The sequence below is a fragment of the Polyergus mexicanus genome, unplaced genomic scaffold, assembly GCF_030449975.1.
Source record: "Polyergus mexicanus isolate NDT 795.1 unplaced genomic scaffold, iyPolMexi1.0 SCAF_11, whole genome shotgun sequence".
NCBI classification, from domain to species: domain Eukaryota; kingdom Metazoa; phylum Arthropoda; class Insecta; order Hymenoptera; family Formicidae; genus Polyergus; species Polyergus mexicanus.
The window spans coordinates 510,088-531,204 of NW_027223331.1; the positions used below are offsets into that span (position 1 = coordinate 510,088).

At 33.6% G+C, this 21,117-nt stretch overlaps 4 protein-coding genes across 11 annotated transcripts in view; 1 reads left to right on the forward strand and 3 right to left on the reverse strand.

Annotated features, from left to right (window-relative positions):
- The window catches only part of LOC138937651 (uncharacterized), a 30,987-nt gene extending 19,421 nt beyond the window's left edge, over window positions 1-11,566 (reverse strand). The window contains exons 1-4 of one of the 4 annotated variants that reach the window (XM_070304128.1): window positions 11,342-11,566; window positions 8,147-8,319; window positions 7,875-8,061; window positions 2,147-2,276 (exon numbers count right to left, since the gene is read on the reverse strand). In XM_070304128.1, coding sequence (XP_070160229.1) covers window positions 2,147-2,218 — 72 coding nt within the window. In that variant the 5' untranslated portion in view covers window positions 2,219-2,276; window positions 7,875-8,061; window positions 8,147-8,319; window positions 11,342-11,566. Of the gene's footprint in view, window positions 1-2,146; window positions 2,277-7,874; window positions 8,320-8,615; window positions 8,633-11,341 lie in introns of those variants that run through there. The other 3 variants (XM_070304126.1, XM_070304127.1, XM_070304129.1) reach the window with 3 other exon arrangements.
- Window positions 11,567-11,749: 183 nt separating this feature from the next.
- LOC138937568 (delta(3,5)-Delta(2,4)-dienoyl-CoA isomerase, mitochondrial) lies at window positions 11,750-14,145 on the forward strand. Of its 4 annotated transcripts, XM_070303954.1 has the most exons (9): window positions 11,776-11,895; window positions 12,126-12,200; window positions 12,486-12,633; window positions 12,712-12,800; window positions 12,881-13,008; window positions 13,138-13,186; window positions 13,274-13,418; window positions 13,514-13,640; window positions 13,772-14,145. In XM_070303954.1, the coding sequence occupies exons 2-9, from the start codon at window positions 12,149-12,151 to the stop codon at window positions 13,868-13,870; spliced, it is 837 nt and encodes a 278-aa protein (XP_070160055.1). In that variant the 5' UTR covers window positions 11,776-11,895; window positions 12,126-12,148; the 3' UTR covers window positions 13,871-14,145. The 4 variants fall into 4 exon arrangements, with proteins under 4 accessions (XP_070160054.1, XP_070160055.1, XP_070160052.1 ...); XM_070303953.1 differs by lacking the exon at window positions 11,776-11,895 and adding an exon at window positions 11,750-11,772 and having other exon boundaries at window positions 13,138-13,418; window positions 13,772-14,144; XM_070303951.1 differs by having other exon boundaries at window positions 11,777-11,895; window positions 13,138-13,418; window positions 13,772-14,144.
- Window positions 13,445-15,324, reverse strand: LOC138937569 (dynein regulatory complex protein 8). 2 transcript variants are annotated; one of them, XM_070303956.1, is made up of 4 exons: window positions 15,248-15,324; window positions 14,853-15,165; window positions 14,534-14,744; window positions 13,445-13,667 (listed from the first exon to the last, which is right to left on the reverse strand). In XM_070303956.1, coding segments are annotated over exons 1-4 (534 nt in total). In that variant the 5' UTR covers window positions 15,249-15,324; the 3' UTR covers window positions 13,445-13,658. The 2 variants fall into 2 exon arrangements, with proteins under 2 accessions (XP_070160057.1, XP_070160058.1); XM_070303957.1 differs by lacking the exon at window positions 13,445-13,667 and having other exon boundaries at window positions 14,519-14,744; window positions 14,853-14,973; window positions 15,052-15,165.
- Window positions 15,325-15,678: 354 nt separating this feature from the next.
- Cpsf1 (cleavage and polyadenylation specificity factor subunit 1) lies at window positions 15,679-21,066 on the reverse strand. The gene is made up of 7 exons (XM_070303950.1): window positions 18,321-21,066; window positions 17,389-18,237; window positions 17,127-17,279; window positions 16,870-17,046; window positions 16,517-16,790; window positions 16,279-16,408; window positions 15,679-16,180 (listed from the first exon to the last, which is right to left on the reverse strand). Exons 1-7 carry the CDS (start codon window positions 20,802-20,804, stop codon window positions 15,994-15,996), a joined length of 4,254 nt encoding a protein of 1,417 aa, XP_070160051.1. The 5' UTR covers window positions 20,805-21,066; the 3' UTR covers window positions 15,679-15,993.
- Between the last annotated feature and the right edge of the window lie 51 nt (window positions 21,067-21,117).

Consider the following 21,117-nt stretch of genomic DNA (forward strand, 5'->3'; position numbering starts at 1 on the left):
CCGCCAAATCCTGACCCCCATCCCGTGAAAGATCTGACGTCGCTGCACCTCTGCGAAGAATCGCGATACGACGCGTGTGAGAGAAAAAGCGGCAAAATCAATGTACCCTATATTTCTCAGCAATTGAATATGTCGCGCTTTGTCCAATCGTTATTTTATATATTTGTATAGATTTTTAAATCCGTTTCATTTTCCTTCTTATTTATTTGGCCGTAATTTTTATCATACTTTACTAATGCTTTTCGCGATGGAAATTTTCCTCTTCTCAAATAATCGCACAATTCAATTGAAATAGGGATCGGTATCCTATCCTGATTATAGCATAGATGTAAAATCCTTTAAAAATAAATTTCTATATCGACAGAGCAATTTTATTAATGGATACTACTTGCGACTAATGTAATAATTTCCGTTTAAATAACTTAGATAAAAAAACCTTCGTTAATAATTTATCAGATAGATTTTTTACTGTAGCCTCGAATTTAAGGAAAAGGAACGGCTTTATTACGAGTATTAGCGGTAATTTAACAGCGCATTACTATATTATTAAGGGGAATAATAATTAATTATCCAGACATCTAAATAGGGTGAGACCTAGTGATTTAATGGCCGATTACTCCGCGATATTTTATTTACAAAAGCATTTCGCACTCTAGTATAAAGTTATATATAATCATATACAAGCTGTTACGTATAATTCTAAGCCGGTTCTTATCCAGTTTTGTGCGCTATGTTTAATTATGTTTAATTACGTCGCAGCGATTAAGCGCTCGCTTGGGGTCAATGCGCGTAGGGTACTATCTCGATGACGCTTGCTCACCTCGCTTCATTGGCTAAATCCTATAATTTATTTATAAGCTAAGAATTCTACTGGAGCCCGCGAATGAGATTAGCCGATATTTTGTTTGGCTTCGTCTAGAGTTACGCCTTCGCTTATTGTAATGTAAAAAAAGATTTATACCGCGCGATATATTCGCGTACAAATGATATAAATATGACCAAGATAGATATCTTGAAAAAAGAATGTCGTGTATATTATTAGAAAGTGATAAGAAATGAGATTAAAGTAAGATTCAATGTTATGTTATTCAAATATGAGAAATCGAGAAAACTTTTAAAATACTAGAGAAGAGAGAAAAATCTCTCGTGATTCTCCAGTTCGGTCCCGATTAGGATTTTACATCCGCGATCTATACGTCGTGATTTTTGAGCGATTAAAGAGAGCAACGTAATTAGCGTCGAACGAGCGATCGGATTAACCTTGTGCTCTCGTCTCGCTTGAAAACGCAAGCTCGCTCGCTTGCTCGCTTTCGCTGCGAAAACAGAACCAGGCATATGCTCCTCGATGCATGTCGAACGAACCGCAGCGACGTGATCGCGTGCATCCGGTGAATCGACCGAGTATCCTTTTCGAATCTCCATCTCGACTCTTGAATCGCGGGGTCGCGCTTAACCTTGTCGGTTTCCTGAACCCTGTGAAAAAAAAAATGTGACCGTCTCCCCCTTTCGTCCCTTTATCCCATCCCTACGTGCGTGTATAACAATCCGCGCGACATAAATATCCGAATAAAATCTTAAGGACGTTGAAATCAAAACCATGAAATCGTGAAATTGTTCGAAATTTACATCAAGCTCGCAACAAAATCACAAACTGTAACAAATTTCGTAGAAATAGTGACACGAGTTCTCTCTTTGAATTGTCGGCGTTAGTTACGTCTACGCGCCAAGATTTACGACGGTGTAATTTGTCAATTATATGACGAAAAGTTCTCCTCTCGCGCGCTCGAAGAGTGTCTACGCTTCGCGTAGCAATAGTATTATATTGTCCGTTCCACCCGTGAATACAAACGACCTCTGGATCCTTCAAACACGTTATTGCACATGCAATACACCTGTTACTGTACGGGTTGCGTAAGTTACCTCGATGGCGAGCCCACGAGTCAAACTGACCGCAAGAATTCCGAATACTTTCACTCGTTTCAGGCGCGGCACCAACGACACGAGACCGGGCCGAGAAAGTATCCCAATACGCGTGCAACACGTTCTGATAACTGCAGCACGAGAAAAAAAAAAGAGAGAGAGAGAGAGAAAGAAAGAGAAGAGGGTGGTAAAGAAGATAGTGACGAAAATAAAGTCTCCAACTTACGCACTTGAGTCCGATGTTACATACGAACAACCGGGACCATGCGGAATGCAGATGCATTCCATGTTTCCTCATCGATCGTAGACGGGTATCGCGCTGCAGAGGCGTATATTGCCTCAAGTACACGTGTCACCTTCGAAATTGACACAAATTATGCTGTATTACTTAGATTAAGGCGCAAGAATTACGTGCTAGTCAAGGGAGACGCATTTAGGCCGACGAATTCTTTTGACGATAATACAAATAGTAGAAAGATGAACGAAATATTTTATTCAGATCTATAATAAAAACGTGTAAAAATAAGTATCGCATCTAATGCTCATATTAAGAAAAATGAGCAATCTAAGGAGAAGTAATTTCTATTTCGTCGAATAAACACTTTTAATTGTTTATATTAGTATGTTTACGCGTTTTTTCATTTGTCATAATCAGTAAAATCTGATGCAATAAAAGCGAACAAGCCTTCATTTTGTGAGCTGGAACTCAAACTTTGAAAATCCGTTTCCACAAGATGAGATCTCGCGTCTAGAAATGTTTAGATTGATCTTTTTTTATCGTGCATTGCCTCTCTCTGAATAAAATTATATATAATATTTTTAAAAAATTATTATATATATAATACACACATATGTATGTGTTTATGTGTGAGTTATTACGAAGATATCCTTTGTAGGAAATGTATCACACATTATAAATAATAAATAACTATAATTTTATGCATTGCACAATATATATATATATATTATAGTAATTTTGAAAATTGAATAAAATATATATGCTACAGAGTTTAAGATAAGCCAAACAAGTGTGACGTAACGAGAATGCACATTCTATATTAATACACGCACTGTGAAGGCCTGTACGCTATGTAAACTAACTCGGCTGTGTTAGTTGATCTGTTGATATTATCAATTTATGATCGCACGTGCATGATTCGGCATAGGCGGGACTATTTCGTGCGAGAACAAAAGCGAAAGCTGGCGTTTAAAGTCCCAGAGATGTATATGTATATTATATATAATTATTTAGCGTGATCATAATATGTGTAACGCTATATCTGAAGCGTAAACTGCTGAACACAAGGCTTTCAACACTACCTTTGTAACAGCAAAATGTAATTAGATTGAAATTTTCACCGTTAACACTATCAATTATTGATAATACATTCTAAAGAAACTCATATAATACACTGTTTCAAACACTTTTCTTACTTTAGTATAAAAAAAAGTATAAAGCGTGTATCGATAAAAATTAAAATTATTCAATATATATAATTTAATTTTCAAATAAAGTTGTGTAATTAATCAAATAACGGTCAATTTTTGAAACAAATTTCACTGTAATTTATTATAAAGTAATATTAGCAATAAATAGTCTCTACCGAGAACAAAACGCGAGATTTTAAATATAAAATAAATAAAAATTATTTATTTTTAATCTTTCTAAATATTATTCTATAAAGTTTTTAAATAATTGAAACAATCTCGTCTTAATTGAAATGTTTCACGATTCTAATCTACAATGAATTAAAAATTCTCTTATTATTCAAACGAGTTAGCGTATTTATTAATATTTTGTTTACATAATAATTTCTGCTAATGTCTTGAAACCTTGCGTACGGAAATTCCACAATAATCCACCCCTCGAGGGTATTCCAGGGAAAAACGATGAGCTCCGCGTATCTAGCCTATCATCTTTCGAATCTGCGGAACCTTGAGGAGTATCTCAGCAGACGCGTCTATTTAAAATTGCAAACCGGTGGCTCCGCGCGATAGGATCTGTCGAAAAAGGCATAAAGCGACCAAAATGTGTCGCACAAAAGCCCCTAAAGAAGGTCAACCGGACTCAGGGGTCAAGCGGAGTCAACCGATACGATTTGGTTTATGGCGCGAGCTTGTGCCCCTTCTTTCTCTTTCTCTCTCTCTCTCTCTCCCCCTTTATCTTTCTTTCTCTCTGTATTATTGTATTTTCGACGATGATTTACGATAGGAACGACCATTACATTTGTGCTTTCTTCTAATTCTTTTTTATCTTCTACCCGGCAACGCGTACGACGCTCGACGGGCGATGCGTCGCGGGACATCATCAGCAATATCCCGGAATTTCCGGAGCTGATGGCCGTTCTCGCGTTTCTTTCCACGCGTCATTCAAGAAGAACAGTACTTCTTATTGAATGTAAAGCGATAAATAATATGTGGAACCTAGAATAATATATCTCTTCATATGATTTTATTTATTCTATGCAATTACGTTCGTGTTATTTATTTGTTCTACCGTAAAACTTTTAGAAAATAAAGATATCGCTGATCGAGAAGCACAAATTGGTTGTTCTCCAGATTTTAGAAGAATTAATTATTCCATATCTATGTCTTCACGCTTTTTGTCCATTTTATCCTACATGTACTTTCACCATTGTAATGATTAATGATTAATCTATCTCACTATCGCACTATCATTTTTATTCTCGTAGACTAAATTTATAATGCATGTCGATTTTTTATAATGTTGAATTATTTTCTCTATTTATGACGTTAAGAAGAAAGAGAGATATGTTATTTATCTGAATATATTGTATTTTCTTAACAATATTATATCAGTTAGTTTCATGAAAGTTATACAGTAAGGAAATGTACGTGACGTAATTCATAAATTGTAAGATTAGAAATTTACAAAATGTATGCGCAAAGCGTACAAGATTATGAAGAAAGTAATCCTTGCAAAAATCCATAATGAATCTCACACGTAAAAGTTAATCTATCGGTGCGCTTACTTTCAGAGCGCTGAATTCAATGCATTTTATTTCGCCAATTTCAATACGGAAGTAAAAAAAGATAAAAGAATAGATGAATGTGGAAATTGTTACACACCTGGACGTTATTCCACAAAAGCTCTCCAACAAAGTAATATATTTTACTTAATATTTATAATTTAAATATTTTACTTAAAGTACATATATCTAAAATATAAAGTTATCGATTCGCAAACATAATTATATATACATTTTTGTATTTTACATATGTGTGTGTGTGTGTGTGTAAAATACAAAAATGTCAAACGAAAGTGCGGACAAGCTAACTGATAATACAATCTATATCAAATTTTATTGAAGGAGACTGATAAAAAAGCCTATATACATATACGATAAACATATAAGATAAACGATACAAGGACTTCTCGAGTGTATTAAATGCCTCGAGAAATATTGCCTCATGATGATGTAAATCGCGATTAATATAATTAAAAAATCCGGGAACGCGTGGAGCAGGTTTACGCGATTGTCGCGAACCAGCGAGAAACGCAACAGCGATGCGGAGCGGAGCGCCTCTCTCTGACAGATGGCCACCAGAGATTTCCGCAAGAAAATAACGTTTACAAAAACGTTGACGAGAGATACAGCGTGAATACGGCGCACGGGAGCTTTGGAGGAAGCTCCGTAATTTCTAAAGAGTGATGAGAGTAATCCTTGCGAAAGTGACTCGTCGCGTCGTTCTACATTCGAATGTAGAACTATTCGCTCTTTTTGCATATTAAACACAAGATACTCTTACGTGCCAATAACTTCACTAGCTCTGCTATTCTATCTGAATTTATTCGGTCAATTTTATCAAGAAATGAAAGATATAGAAATATTTGAAGAGATTCCGCATAAAAGAATTAAATGTATTGTATATTGATAAATTATTCCGTAAAATAATCGCACGATGTAAAAATTGATAAACGTGAGAGATCGAATGATGAATGAATGCGCATTACATGCGTCGTAATTTCACTGCTGAGAATACGCGGTAACGAAACAAGAAACACTTTGTCAAACAAGCTCGTATACACGCGTACATCACTCCGATCCATCGTAACTTCATCCGTTTCAATTTCAGATCCACATCCGATCGTAGCTTCTACATTTAATTAAAAATCGCGCGATATCGCGATGACTTTTTCTAACACACATGCTTACTGTTAAACTAAAATGACCGTGCAGGTTTAAAACTTCGGTGAATTAAGCACGTGATGTGTTCTGGAATGTATGTATATACATGATCGCGTGGTAGTGGATGCACAGTGGATATGAAATAGCGTTACGAGCAGTAAAAGCGAATCGACCGCTTTCACATGCTCTGCAGTTTGTATATACGACCGAGCAATTTATAGCACAGTGAAATGAATGCGTCTCTCGCTATCGATCTTTCTATAATTCTACCGTTATTTCTAGTTTAACGTAGGATATGTAGTTTACTGAGCATACAAGTTTGAAGCCCTCGCAGCGAATCCGTAACGCGATCAAACGCGATATTGCGGTAAAATAAAAGCTTCTCGATGCATTTAAAAATGCCTCGGAAATAAAAATAATTTCTTCGAAATTAATTCACGATTTGAGAAGAAAAATTCTGTTACGCTTCATTGTTTTCGCAAGTGAGCGTAAACTTTAGTAAATTTTTTATAACTTTTAAAATAAATTTAAAAAATATCATTAAGAAAATTATTTGTATTTTAAATTATTAATGCAATATTTGTTCTTTTGCGTCATTTATTAGATTGCAACAGATTTAGCGTTTTTCTATTAAATTCTGTATCAAATACAGTTAGAAAAAATCTGGGATTTAAAAAAAAGAAGATTCAAAAAATCCTTCTTTAAGAAACTTATATTGAAGCCGATAACGACAATTTTGACTTAAAACTCTAATTTGTTTTTAACTTTATTTGACAAATATGATCGACTTTTTCGTGAAAACTTAATATCTCCATTTTAACCCAGTAGAAAACAATATTTTATCCCAAAAAATATAATCTTTGAATAACTGCTTCCAAATATATATATATGTCGCGAATTAATCTAACTCGGGATGTCTTTCATATTCGCTATACGCATATTTTGCATTTTCCCTCGGAGAAAATTGTCATGCATTCGTATATATCTTATTGCAGATCACATTATCGTCTGTCGCTACTAATAGGGTCGTAGAAACAGTTTCATAATCACACTCGAGACGTTACAAATGCCAAAAAATTGAGATTAATCTTTCGATTGCAGAACGATATCTCCTCCGCGAGTCGTTATTTTCGTAAAAGCATTGTGATAAACGCGATAAATTGCGGAATTCTTTAATACCATAAAATTTCGCTCATTATTCGCATTCATAATCGACGCTATTGTACTTTGTGACTCGAAGATTTGAAGATTGGATATTACGTATAAGTTGTCGCGGCATCTTTTTCCTTTATTATTGTTATTTGCATTGAATCGTTGGCACGCCATTCGACGTGACGTTATTAAATTTACGTGCGAAATACATTGTGGCAAAAGTTCTCAGTCATCGTGGCGCGATACGAACTTTGTTGGAGAAGCTACAGAATGCAAAAAGTTGTAGAGTAAGCGAATTTCCGGAAGCGTATTCAGAAGCAACCAGCAAAGTCGCGCTGGCGATCGATTCGATTATTTGGAATTACTGGGTGCGAACGCCCTTGTGATAATACCGTATTTCGTCAACGATGTCTCTATTTCCATTTTAATTATCAAATAACGTGGCTTGTGTCAACAATCACATAGCTAATAGTAAATTAGATATAATTTTAAAATATTTACAATAAAATATGTTCAGCATTATTCTATTATAATAGTGTTTCATTATATTTGGGGTAATGGAAGAATGCAAGAATGGATTAATGTCGCGTTTAGATAGTAATAAAATCTCTTTACCCCGCGAAAACGCGATTGTCAATAATCGTCACCTACCTTTCTTTCACTGGCGAACCGACGTCTTCCGATTGCTGCAGAAAACTCCTATGGTGCACCGGTGGAAAAACACCCCTCACAGCTGCGATACTGGACGGTTCGTTCCTCTCGGAAAAGCACAGGTGTCATCGCACTGTCACGCACGCGATTCACCGCATCAAATACCGCGGCGTGTCTCTCTTTCTCTCTCTGTAAGTACGCGATGTATCGTTAATATTTCGCGCGATTCGAGAAAGAAATTGGAAATTTCGGGGAGTGGATGGAACGTAAACCTCGATCGATGTCCGTGCGCAGACTGCCCGCACCATCGTCTGCACCGGTTGCCTCGCGTTCGTCATACTACGGTCCCTCGTTGCGTCCTTTTCCCGCACGTGTTTCCGCTCTTTCGTTCCTTCCCCCACTGCGCGTGCTTCATCCATCTCGCTCGCACATGTACGAATTTTCCCTGTAAACATCATAATCGTTAGATGAGAAAAATTCATCAATATTACACAAAAGATTAATAAATGTACAGAATGAAGGAAATGTGAATTGTAATAAATTTTTATATCATTTTTCGCTGAAACTTGTTTTGCATGTTATGCATTTGATAAATCTTTATTAAATTTTTTCAGTTATTGTTAATTATGTAATATGTCATTATATGGCAAAAACAAATGCTACATTTAAAGAGAAATATAACATATAGTCATCGTCGCATAATAATCCCAGCTTATCCCCACATAGCTTGATTACACCTACATATTCTTTGTGGGATGTTGCTTCTTTCGTCATTTTCTTCATCGTGATATTCAGAATTTATTGTTCTCTCTATGAATGTCTTCAAAAAGAAATATTTAGTAATATCTGTGTAATAGTAACATATTGCTTATTTTCTTGTTGTGATAATTAAAATTGTCTTAAATAGTTTTCTCACATTTCGACAATAATGATAATTATTTATGAGAAACTTTTAATGATAATTTTTATAGAAACTTCGCATTATATAAATTTTATAAAAGTATAGAGAGTCATTATTCACGCGTCTTATTTATTGAATGTTAATATTATTAAAATATTAATCATATATATCATATTTAATCATACAATATAAACATATAATAGATCGCACGCTATGGTCATGAGCCTAAACATAAAAAAAAAACGGTCAATATATAATAAATAATTTATAAAATAATTCTAATCGAAATATGTGTTTTCGACGAAGATAAATGTGCATAGACACGTTTAAATATCAATAATGAATTAATAGAAAATCACGTTTACGCGATCTCGACTATTGCGTGAAATCATTTCGTCAGAGAAAACTTACATTTTTTACTTCTATATAATTAAAATTATATAATTACTGATGAATATAGTTGGAAATTTTTTTTTTCAATAAAAACAAGAAAAGGGAACTTTTTTATAATTGAGAAGTTTATTTATATAATAAATACTGTTCCATTTAGGGCACTCAGAGATCTCTCTCTCTCTCTCTCTTTCTCTCTAAACCTACCGCTGTCGAATATGTGACAAGACATCATTAAGATTCCGTCCGTCGGTTTCCAAACCGACTGGCGTTTGTTCTTTGTAAATGTGAGATAGAAAAAGGGCACCGTACACTCTCGAGGTCGGTGTTTCCCTGAAGTAGATACGACAACCTAATATTCATCGTTTACTAAGCTAAGAATTAACTAAGCACTCTATTTACTATTCACTGTTCCAATATCGACAATAACAGACATAATTAACACTCGAATTGTTGATAATAGGTTTAGTAATAGAGTAATAATTTATAGTGTAATGCAACGCTTTGTTTTTTATATAGCGCGCAGAAAAAATTGCAGAAACGTTCCTGAAATATTTCATCATAATCGGTATATAGAATCTGTATATTCACGAATTCTCTGGCGAAGAGAGGTAAAAGTTCTATCATTTTCCAAAAATTTTATAAAGTAAACTACTCTCTTTTATGGCCAAAGATCAGATAAGATGATTCCAGGAGTGATCTAAGAAATTAAAGATAAGTGTGCGTGGATTAAAATTCCATAATCAGTATATGTAAAGAGATGAATGTGCAAAACGAGTTAACAAAAAAAGCCACCGAAATTATGAGGGATTTAATTCTGCCGCATTGCAATTATGGTCTGAAAATAAGGATCGCCGTTTCGTCGCTTTTGATTGCGGTGTCGCAAATAAGGACCTCGTATATGTGTAAAAAAAGCTTCTCTGCTATTTTATATGAGAATCTTAGCTCGTTTAAGGTAAGTAACTGCCACGCAAAAACTGGACATTCCGCTGCTGTTCGTCCTTTTTTCATTCCACCCGTGTTTTTCCCCTTCCCACTTTTCATCGCGCTTCGCTCGAAGAACGGTGACACTTCAATCTTCGCTAGAAAAGCGCAAATGTAAAAGTGAACGTAAATTTCTCTAGCGATAAATTGATCTAATCATTTATGTCAAATTACATTTCTGCGTAAAACTATTGAAAAATAGATTGCGCGTGATATATGTACGATTAAAAATGCAACGAAAGCAAATGAATATCGTAAATATAAAGTTAAAAAAAAATAAATTAAAAAAAAAGAGAGACTTTTTTGATCAAATAAATAGAAAGAAAAATATTTCTATAAAGTTAAATATCTCTTCAATATGAAAACAGAGAATTATCAGAAATTGCACGGAATTATTTTGTTGCGCTTTGCTATTTTAATGTCTCATAAAAAAAGTTATATATATATGTTATTCTTCAATTTCAAAGAGGATACATCGCATTTTATCATTATATATTTTTTCAAAAGATAATTTTTGTATTTTTTGTTAAATCTCTTTACTTTGAACTCTTTGACAAATATTTTTCTAATCATACTACATTGAAACAGTTAATGTATTGAAATACTTCTTTACTCAACATATTTGCAACGCTCTCTATTGTATGTATTTAATTCTCTCGGACCGCGATAATTATGTAATATAAAATTCTAAATAATCACAAAAACATTCTTTTCTAAAGAAATCTCAGATTATTATTATATTAATTAAATAGATAATCTTTATGAATTTAAAAAGCGCTATGTCCCATTCTTGTGTTGTTACACATAAGATAATTTTCTAATCTGTTCTCAAATTTCATAATTCTGCGGATAGATTAGAAAGAAATATACTCAATCACCGATGAGGGGTACTATTAAAGACTCATAATCCTGCAGACCCTGTATAAAATTACGTGATTATCAAGGTTCTCGGGCGATTCGGAGAAAGATAATTGAAGAGTACTGACATTACTTGAAATCGTTCTTGATCATACGGTATCTGGATGATATCTATAGCATATATGTAATGTATAATGCAGTATTAATTTTACAATCTACACAATTATATCCCAATATTTCGTAGACATACCTTTCTCCTCCACGTGTACATAATGTGTATCTCTAAAAGAAACATTAAAAGGAACCTCTAAAATTATAATATTATCACACATACCATGCGTGTGCGTGTATGTGACTCGGCTTCCCGCCCTTTCCTCCATATGTAATTTTGATGAGAAGACACGGCAAGTTTTTCAAACATACAATACACAAATTGACTTGACTTTCGGGCGTCACATTAATATCTTCCGTTTCTTCGGATCAAGTATCTCGATCTAAACGAAAAATGAAATCTACGGATTATAAGAATTATACTGTTATAAATATTACAGCAGGAAAATACTGGTGATCGAACATTCTCCGCTGCCACGATCTTTATTAAAATTGTTTTGAACGCCTCCACGTGCACAAAACGCGAACTATGTAACCACGAATCTTTTCGATCGGTATGATCACAGTTAATCGTCCCGCGAAAAAGAAGAAACTTACCATAGGAGAAACTAGCTGACTCACAGTAGAAGAAAATAGCTGATTCAGACATTCAGAGTAGAGAGAAAAATAATTGACTTTAATAAAGGGAATACATAATATAAAAAAATTTTAGAAAAAAAAATATTGACTATGTACATGTGTATTCGCAAATGACAGTGCTACTTTGTTAATAAATCTGTATAGTATTTTAATCAAACTCTTATTATTATTACATTAATATATTGTATTATTAATGTAATATTTTTAACAATGTAATACACAGTAAAATTTGTATAGATTTATGGTATATTTGTATCTATCTATGAATAATATCAGTTAAATTTATTATAACATAAAAACACAGAAACACTAAACGTGTATGTATATATATTCAGATTTATTCATTAATTTATTACTTTCATTTGTAGAAAAAATAACATCCTCTTTCAACATGGTCGTAATAAATATCATTAAAAATAATTTGACGAGATCAATTGGAAATTGTAAGGATATTTGTATTTTTTTTTAAATCTATTTGCAAACATATATTATTTTGTATATTTAATATACACAAGAATTCATTATTATTCGAGCATTATTTTTTTTTATTATGTTCAAAATATAATCTCTTAGTTAATTATAAGACATTTCCTTCCTTATTTGTATCATATAGCCTATAAATTAATCAGCTTTCTTAAACATTAACAAAATTTAGTTATATAAAAATCTATTTTATGACAATTGTGATAATTATGTGAAAACTAAATTATCTATTAACAAATTTACAGATTTACAAGTTGCTTCTAGATTAAGATACTCTACGGAAATGTCACCTGTGTATAAAACATTAGCAGTGTCTACTCTGAAACCTTTTGTTTACATGGTCAAGTTAAATAGGCCAGAGAAACTGAATGCAATAAATCCAACTATGTGGCGGTATAAAAAATCACTTATTATGTCTTTTGCAATTATATTGCAAAATACCTATATTTGATATGAATAATTTTCATGTAGAGAGTTTAAGGAATGTTTCGAGGGATTAGCATTCAATCCCGATTGCAGAGTAATAATTTTATCAGCTGCTGGAAAGGCATTCTGTTCAGGTATGAAATAAGATACAAGTAAATTAATTATTATGACATGAATAAATTAATGGAATCATTCTATTTGATAACTATCTTAGGAATTGATCTGCAAGGAATGTTGGAAATGGGTCAGATCTTAGCACAGCATAACGATATCGCACGTAAATGTAGAGCTCTGGAGCCTAAAATTAAAGATTATCAAGATTCATTTACAGCCATAGAGAAGGTATCATTATTTACATGGAATTGTAATATATTCAGTACAGATCACTCACTATACTTCATTGTGCATTACATATCTTTAATATGATGCTTTTTTATATAAACAAAATAATGATGCAAAGTTAATCGACAGTGCCCAAAACCTGTAATAGCTGCTGTACATGGTGCATGTATTGGCGCAGGTATGGACATGATATCCGCAACTGATATACGTTATGCTTCCTCTGATGCATATTTTCAAATAAAAGAAGTTGATATTGGTCTAGCAGCAGATGTCGGTACACTTCAAAGATTTCCAAAGATTGTGGGATCCGACAGTTTAGTAAGAGAACTTGTGTATACAGCACGAAAGTATCCGGCGGCTGAAGCATTGGAAAACGGATTTATAAGTTGCATATTGGATAATGAGGAAAGGTAAAACAAATGCACTGAAAGAAAAATGTATAATTTTGTAATGATTTTACTCAAACAAGATAAATTAATTTAAGATTATTCATATTTTTGTTCAGCTTATTGAATAAGGCCATAGAAGTTGCTGAAAATATCGCAAAAAAGAGTCCAGTTGCTGTGCAAGGTTCAAAAATAAGCATGGTATATTCCAGAGACCATTCTGTTCAAGAAGGATTAGATCATATCGTGAGTGTTTTCCATCACTTATTCCACCTAAAATTATAATAAGCATTATAATTATTATTCATTATATGCGAAAAATAATTATATCTAAAATTGTTACAATTTATATGTTATTGGGGGATTTATCTCGATAGGCGATGCATAACAAGGCAATGCTTCAGAGTGAAGATTTCTTAGATGCAGCTATGGCACAAGCTACTAAAAGTGATCCTCCGATATTTTCAAAGTTATAATATTTCATTATTGATTGATATATTACCTATTTACACATTTAATCATATATCATTTATAAGAAAAAATGATCACGAATCTCTCTCTCTCTTCTCTTTTTTTATATCTTGATATTAAATTTTAATATATTTTTCGCAAGAAGGTAAGAAAATAATATAGCATATAAAATGTATTTTTCTAATTAGAATTTAAAGTACTCTTTAATACATTATATATATATATATATATATAACATTTATATGCTGTTTATTTGTGAGAACGGGCACAAATATATTTTAGAAATAAATTTAAATGTATGTAACATGAAATATGTTCATAAAATGTGTTCATATAATTTTCTTAATCACAAATTTGAACATTTTTCATATATTGAGATTTTTCATATATATTTCTCTCATTAAAAAAGACAATTTTTTGTTAAAATAGTATAGCACTTTTTTGTCAAGTATCTTCCTTAAACAACAAACTTTCCCACATGGGTCTTTTAGGTAATGCTGCCAATCTTTCAGCTTCTATTTTATCAACAATATTATATATATTAATATCTTCGGGAATTTTCACCTGTAATTTTTATCTCAAGTGGAAGTCTCAATGTTTTTTAAATAAAATATATACATACTTCTATGTATGGTGTAAAGAAACCTTAACAATAGCTATATACGTACAATTAGCAAGTTGATATAATGCTCGTAATTAATTTTTCCTGTTTCCGCATCACAAGCTACGGCCATCATATCGGCCACTTCCTCGTTTGTAAATGGCTCTCCAATTTCCATAATTGATTTCTCTAAATCATCTTTCATGATATATCCACGATTTTCTGGATCTAATAATTGGAACGCTTTCAATAGCTCTTCTGGTTCTGCTGGCTTGAATCTAAATAAATTGTAAAAATAAAAGATCTGCTTTGTTATAACAGAAAATTATGTTTTTCTGTCAATTACTTGTTCTGATTTAAAAAAAAAAAAAAATATTTGAACATACTTGCGCTCGTTAATTGCTTTGCTCATATATTCTACAAATCTGTTTATTGGCACACAATTATTTTCGACATCTTCTACTTCTACTTGTATTTCTTGCAACTCAGCTTCCGTGATGACACACCCTATTGAGCGACATAAAAAAGAATAAAATTTGCTATGAGAGAGATATAAAATTATTTGAATTTTATGTTTTATGTAACCTAATGCTCTGATTATAGTTCCTAAATCTCTAACATCCACTTCCCCACTTCTTGCATTATCAAATACATCAAATGCTTCGTAGAGTCTTCTTTCTAATAATATTGGTTCAGCCACTAAGTATATAATTTAGAAAAATATTAAATATTAGTGTTGATCTTTTTCATTAAATTGATACAGAATTTCTGAAATACTTACTTTGATATCAATATATTTAATTTACAAACTTTTTTAAGAAATATAAGAAATATAGAAAGATGAACAATATTTTTCAGTATTCAAGAAACGTGATTAGCTTTTATGAATTGTTTGATCAATATAAGCAATATATATGAAATAATTAGTATAATCTAGAGTACTTGTATTAATTTATATTTTATATAAGAGAGAGACATGATATTTTAATATATATTTTTATGAACAACATTCGTTAAAAAAGAAAAACTTTGTTACATAAAATATATATTCTGTATATATTAATTACAAATACTTTGTCTGACAACGTACATATTTGACTTTCCTTTCGTAAGGTAAGACGTCTTTCAATGATACTTTTCCTGGGAGATATCATCACAATGATACAGTGAATATTTCTATTATTTAATTTAATTATTCACAAGTGATAAATAAACTAATTTGTCAATTCGTCATGATCCGGCTTATCATAAAAAATAGTATCAATTTCTTTTACAAAATATAAAAATAAAAACTATAACTCAATTCTTTTATATATATTCAAGTACCAAAAATTTAAGTTCAATGACAATTTAATGGGATATATGAATTAAACAATTGCAAGAATGCTGTGATAATTTCAAGATATACATACTATTGTATGTATTTAGCATTCGATGATAGTGCAAACAAAGTTTATAGACATGTATGAGATTTTTAGGTAATATAAAATTATAACAAAAGCTTTATTGATTATAATACAGCTATAATTAGAAATGCGCCGTTTGTCGATCAATTTCAGTAATATCTTCGATGATCTCTTGAACACGCGTTCCAATTTTTTTAGCTACATCTGCTTTTTCGTTGTTTGGCAAAAGAAGGTAACGCCAGACTAAATCACCATCAATAATGCCTCTTGCTGGATTACCTTGATTTCGTATGTAACTTTTATACGTCCTAAATAGAAAAAAAAAAAATCCCAATTACACACCAATCAAATCAGCAAATTACATAATTATAGATATATAATTTTTGTAATTATAATTGATACTTGCCGATATGATTTTGGATTTAAGCCTGCAATATGACAGATATGTGTCACCAGCACATTTTGTAACATAAGCAGTCTCCGATATGTTTTTTCTGGTACTGGCAGAATGTAACCAAGACTGCCGTCTAATGTTGCTATAAAATGTAAAAAAAATATATGCAAAAGATATACTTTATTAATAGATTATTTAGAGATTATGAATAGACCACATATTACTTGTAATCTTATATATTTTGACTTACCATACATAGTTACATGTCTTTTGTCAGCGCCGGAAAAGTGCTTCTTATCATTCGCAGGATCAGTGACCCTACATTTAATACGGAAAAAAGTGTTCACCTTCTGGCCTAGATGAAAATCCGCCTTTCTAATCAGCTTTTGGCCTCCCAGACTTTCTCTTGATTCTGGCTGATACATAAATAAAGCTAGGTTGCTCTCTCCATCAGTCACAAAGAAACCTAAATTTGTGTTATCAATTAAATACTCTATTGTATAGACTTCTGCAGGTCTAAAATCCTATAATAAAAATACATAAATTATATAACTTAATATAATGTAGTTAATATTTCTTTGAAATTAATGTATTATTACTTACTCTACTAACAAGAGAGAGTGTTCTATATTCCTCTTGAAATCTTAGTAAACTAATTGATTTATAAACATCAGCTATCAAAATAAGACTTTTGATACTTAGCATCTGATGAATATAAATTTGAGTATCAATAAAAGCGACTCCAACAAGATCGTTGTCTTTCAACTGCCAAATATAAATCTACAATAAAACAGCATAAATCTTTAATATTGTTCACAATAGACACAAAGCTTTTATGAAAATAAATTAAAAGAAAATACCTTCTGACCAACAGCTGAGACTAAAAATCCTGATACTTGAGTTATAGCAGTTATAGGTCCCTTTTGTTCCTTTGCATAAATTTGTTTAAATCTATTTTTAGTCAATGGCTGGCCAGGTTCAGGTACTACTTCAATTATGTCAAATATAAGTATCTGAAAATTTAAAAAAAAAAAAAAAAAAAAAGAGAGAGAGAGAGAGAGTAGAATAAAATAATCAATATTGATAAGATTTGAGAAGATTTTTTTTATTTGTAGAACTCACGCGTCCTCTACTTGTGATATCTTCACCATAATTATAATTTGTTCCCAATACTATGTAACCTTTCAAACCAGATCTCGTTCCTTCATAAGCCAGAGACACATTCTTTAAGCAAGTAACATGCTCCCATTGTTCCAGCTCGATTTTTGTATTGGGAATAGTCTCCCACGAAACTGGAGAAAATAATACAATGGAAAATTGTTCTTGAGAGGGGTATAGAAATCTTTCTGGACGCTCTTCTTCTGTAAATTCCTTATCTTCGCCATTAAATCTATAGTAACTTTTCAGAGGTTCGGATATGCTTGTTATGACGCAATAGGTTTTGCTTTCCAGATGATATGTAACAAAATGTGGAGTGCATCGTAGAGGGACTTTCCTAACTGGCCAAGGAGCATCGTACGATAAGTGTGTCGGTAAAACGCATATCCGTAACTCCTCCTTTCTATTAAAGTATAGGAAACCTTGTGGGCAATTAACATTATTAAAAGCGGCAAAAGACGTGATGGGGCCATCGATGCCCATTGGATGCGTGCGTAATTCACCGCGTCCAGTCAAAAATATCCAATGCGGATAATCGCAGCAAATAAATACACCATTGTATCCGGCAATGTTGCTAAAATAACGCATCATGCAGATGCGAGTTTCACTTGCATTCATATGCATGTCCTCTTCCTTCGGTTTTGGACTTAAACGTCCTGGAATTATTCCATGTTCCAGTTTCTTAAACCTCAGTTTTAGATGTCCCTTTGGATATCTATAAGCTTGATAAATTTGCAACTCTGAATCAAGGCGTACCAAGAGCATCGGCCGATTTCCATGATGTCCCAAGGCGACCATCAAAATTTCACGAACCTATAAAGAAATATATATTTTTTAATAGCACAAAAATATATGATTACTAGAAAAAAACGGCAAATATTTTGCAAATATATTACCTGCATTTCGGGATTAGGGATCTCATTAACCAGTGCTGATTGCAATGTCGTAGATTCCATACTGTCGTGCAGCACGTACTGGCCGTAGCCAAAATTACGAATGAGATAAGAAAGCCGTAAATCTGGCAAGGAATAAATTTCCAACGTCCCACTATCTCTATATACAAGTAGCCAGTATGTGGGTTTAATTTCCTGCAAATGCCTCTGCCACCAAGGCGCTTTCTTAGCGATTCCATCCGACGGTTTTTGATATGATGGCGCAGGCATCTGAAATGCTGGAGCATCACCGTACAATAGATCGTCCTCGTTATCGATATTGGTGAGCACAGACGGTTCCTCTATATTGTGCTCCTCTTCGACTTGCTCGTCGTCCACACTCTCGGACAATTGTGTCGTAAAAATTCCGCTTACATCTCTATAAGTGCATAATGCCTCTATCTGGGGACGAAACAATAAGTTGGCAGGTTGAGCATGTAGTCTCGCTGTGCCCCTCACTTCTCTAAGTGTCAACAATACCACTTGTCCATCTTCCGAGAGTAATGTTACATACGGATCGGCACAACTCGCATGCACAATTGGGCAGCCAAGATCTATGGGCATATGTTGGATCTGTTCGATGCCTTGTAAAAGGCGCACTCCCATTTGAGTAACTTGTACAATATATCGATTGGCACCGAGATTACCGGCGAATACTGTACTTCCTTGCGTGCTGAATCCACTCTGATCTACTTCGTTAATTTCTTGACCAGTTTGCAGAATCATGGTTGAATCTTCTTGACTTAATATTAAAAAAGCGTGAGATCCCTCCGCTTCTGCCTTAACTTGCTCATCATTATTTAAGGTACCGATAACGGTCCACATGTCTTCACAGCCGGGTAATTCAAATGTTGTCACAACCTGAGGACGTATGGAACGTTGCAGCACACAAAGCGCGCCGTTTTTACCATATCCGGATGTCGTCACGAGTTCAACATCGGGATCTTGATTATGTAAAAATTCCTCCGACAGGAAGGCTGGTTCTCCCATAGAAATATTTCCACATGGTCCAATGTTCAATAGACTGTCGCACACTTCAAAAATATATGATGTGATTTGGATGGACGTATGAGTTTCGCTTCCATACACTTCTAATTCTTCCGGATCTTTAATATCTAATACATCCGATGCCATCCAGTCACCGAGAAAATCTTGTTTCGCCTTCTTGGCCGGAGTTTCCTCGTTTTCGTTTTCTTCGATAGTAATCTCATTGTCACTCAAATTCTTTAAAGTTTCCGGTTCCTTCTCGGTAAATCGTAATAATAATGAATTACCGAGTCGAGAGCCGAGAAAAAGATAATTGTCCTCACACATACATACACATGATGTTAACACACTAGCTGCTGCCTTGTCAAAGTGAAATCCACGCACAGATCGCATACTGTCGGCAAAGAGAGACAAAACGTAAAGTTCTCCGCTCTTTAAAGAGATAACTAAACGATCCCCAGATATAAATGCGACTTGTGCACCTTCTAAGCTCATCTTTACTCCCTCTTGTGGTTTTAATGGAAAATTGGTACTTGTGTCTGCTAAACTGTTAAGCGATACTCCATAAGGTGGTATGCTTTGATTCAAATAAATAAGCGAGTTGACTGCCATTATTAATGTGCCGCCCAATGGTTTTTTCACAGGTACAACTTGATAACAATCAAACGGTAAATTAGAGACAGACCAAATAATTGGATGTACTCTTTGCTGAATGTTTAAGGATATAGCAACCATTGCGCAAGTGTCCTGTCTTACCGCAATGCGTCCTGAAAACGTTCTTACTGGTTCATACAGAATTAACAGCGTAGGTTCATAATACCCATGCAGAAATTGCAAGTCTATCACATTATCCATTTTTTCTTCCAATGTTTTTAATACTATCATGTAGGAGGACAATATGGGAGTCTTGTTGGACGATGTTAATTTTGCATTCTCGAGCAAGTCACCGTCATCGAGGCTGGGATCTTTCCGAAAAGGTAGTACAACCAGTTTTCTGCCATATATTAACATTATTGCGCATCTTCCTTCAGGATCTACTCTTACTATTGGTATATGGTGATGATTCGTCCATCCATCCTTTATTTCTTCTTCTTCAAAATAATGCAATGACACCGTCCTCAGATCATGTATATCCTGATCATACTCAACAACAGACAATTTTGCATCGCGAAAGCTAAGCAACAAGGAATCCCTCTGCGATCCAATGAGATGAACAGCCTGCATAGACATGATATTCCCATGCAAAGTATACTGCGCCAAGCACTCCAGCTTCATCTTAGGCGGGCGGGTTTCCGTATATTTCTCCCTTCTCGTCATATCGATGTCCGGGATCAGGCGAAACACCCGTATGACATTCGCGCCGGCCACGACGAGGCATTTCTCAGTACGGTTGAAAAAATGACACGTGATCGCGTGCTCGACTCCCGTTGCGGGATGAGTATTCTTGCATATAGAATACATGATGAAGTATTGCCAATAATTTGTTACGAACTGTCACAGGGATAGCATGTTTTTTCGGAGAAGAGAAAGAGGTTAAATTTTTAGAGGTTAGACTTTTTTTATAAGATTTAATATACCTTCAGTTGGATATCCAATTTTTCGACGCACCATCAACTAGTCTTCTAGTTGAAAATATAAACGAAAAATTTTTTAAGTTTTACTTAAATTAACGAATTGAAGAATTCGACGATATACACAGTATATATACATGGTATAAACGGTGTATACCATGGTATCAGAAAAAAGCTAAGAGAGGCTATGCCGACTTTTCGTG

What these genes read in the sequence shown, in the direction of transcription:
- LOC138937568 (XM_070303953.1), top strand. Translation starts at nt 12,149, where the DNA reads ATGGTCGTAATAAATATCATTAAAAATAATTTGACGAGATCAATTGGA. An exon ending in TGGAAAGGCATTCTGTTCAG is followed by an intron (nt 12,801 to 12,880) that starts GTATGAAATAAG and finishes TAACTATCTTAG; the next exon opens with GAATTGATCTGCAAGGAATG. An exon ending in ATATTGGATAATGAGGAAAG is followed by an intron (nt 13,419 to 13,513) that starts GTAAAACAAATG and finishes ATTTTTGTTCAG; the next exon opens with CTTATTGAATAAGGCCATAG.
- LOC138937569 (XM_070303956.1), bottom strand. An exon ending in AAAGCAATTAACGAGCGCAA is followed by an intron (nt 14,745 to 14,852) that starts GTATGTTCAAAT and finishes CAATTTATTTAG; the next exon opens with ATTCAAGCCAGCAGAACCAG.
- Cpsf1 (XM_070303950.1), bottom strand. Translation starts at nt 20,804, where the DNA reads ATGTATTCTATATGCAAGAATACTCATCCCGCAACGGGAGTCGAGCAC. An exon ending in ATATCACAAGTAGAGGACGC is followed by an intron (nt 17,280 to 17,388) that starts GTGAGTTCTACA and finishes TTAAATTTTCAG; the next exon opens with ATACTTATATTTGACATAAT. An exon ending in CACTCTCTCTTGTTAGTAGA is followed by an intron (nt 16,791 to 16,869) that starts GTAAGTAATAAT and finishes TTTTTATTATAG; the next exon opens with GATTTTAGACCTGCAGAAGT.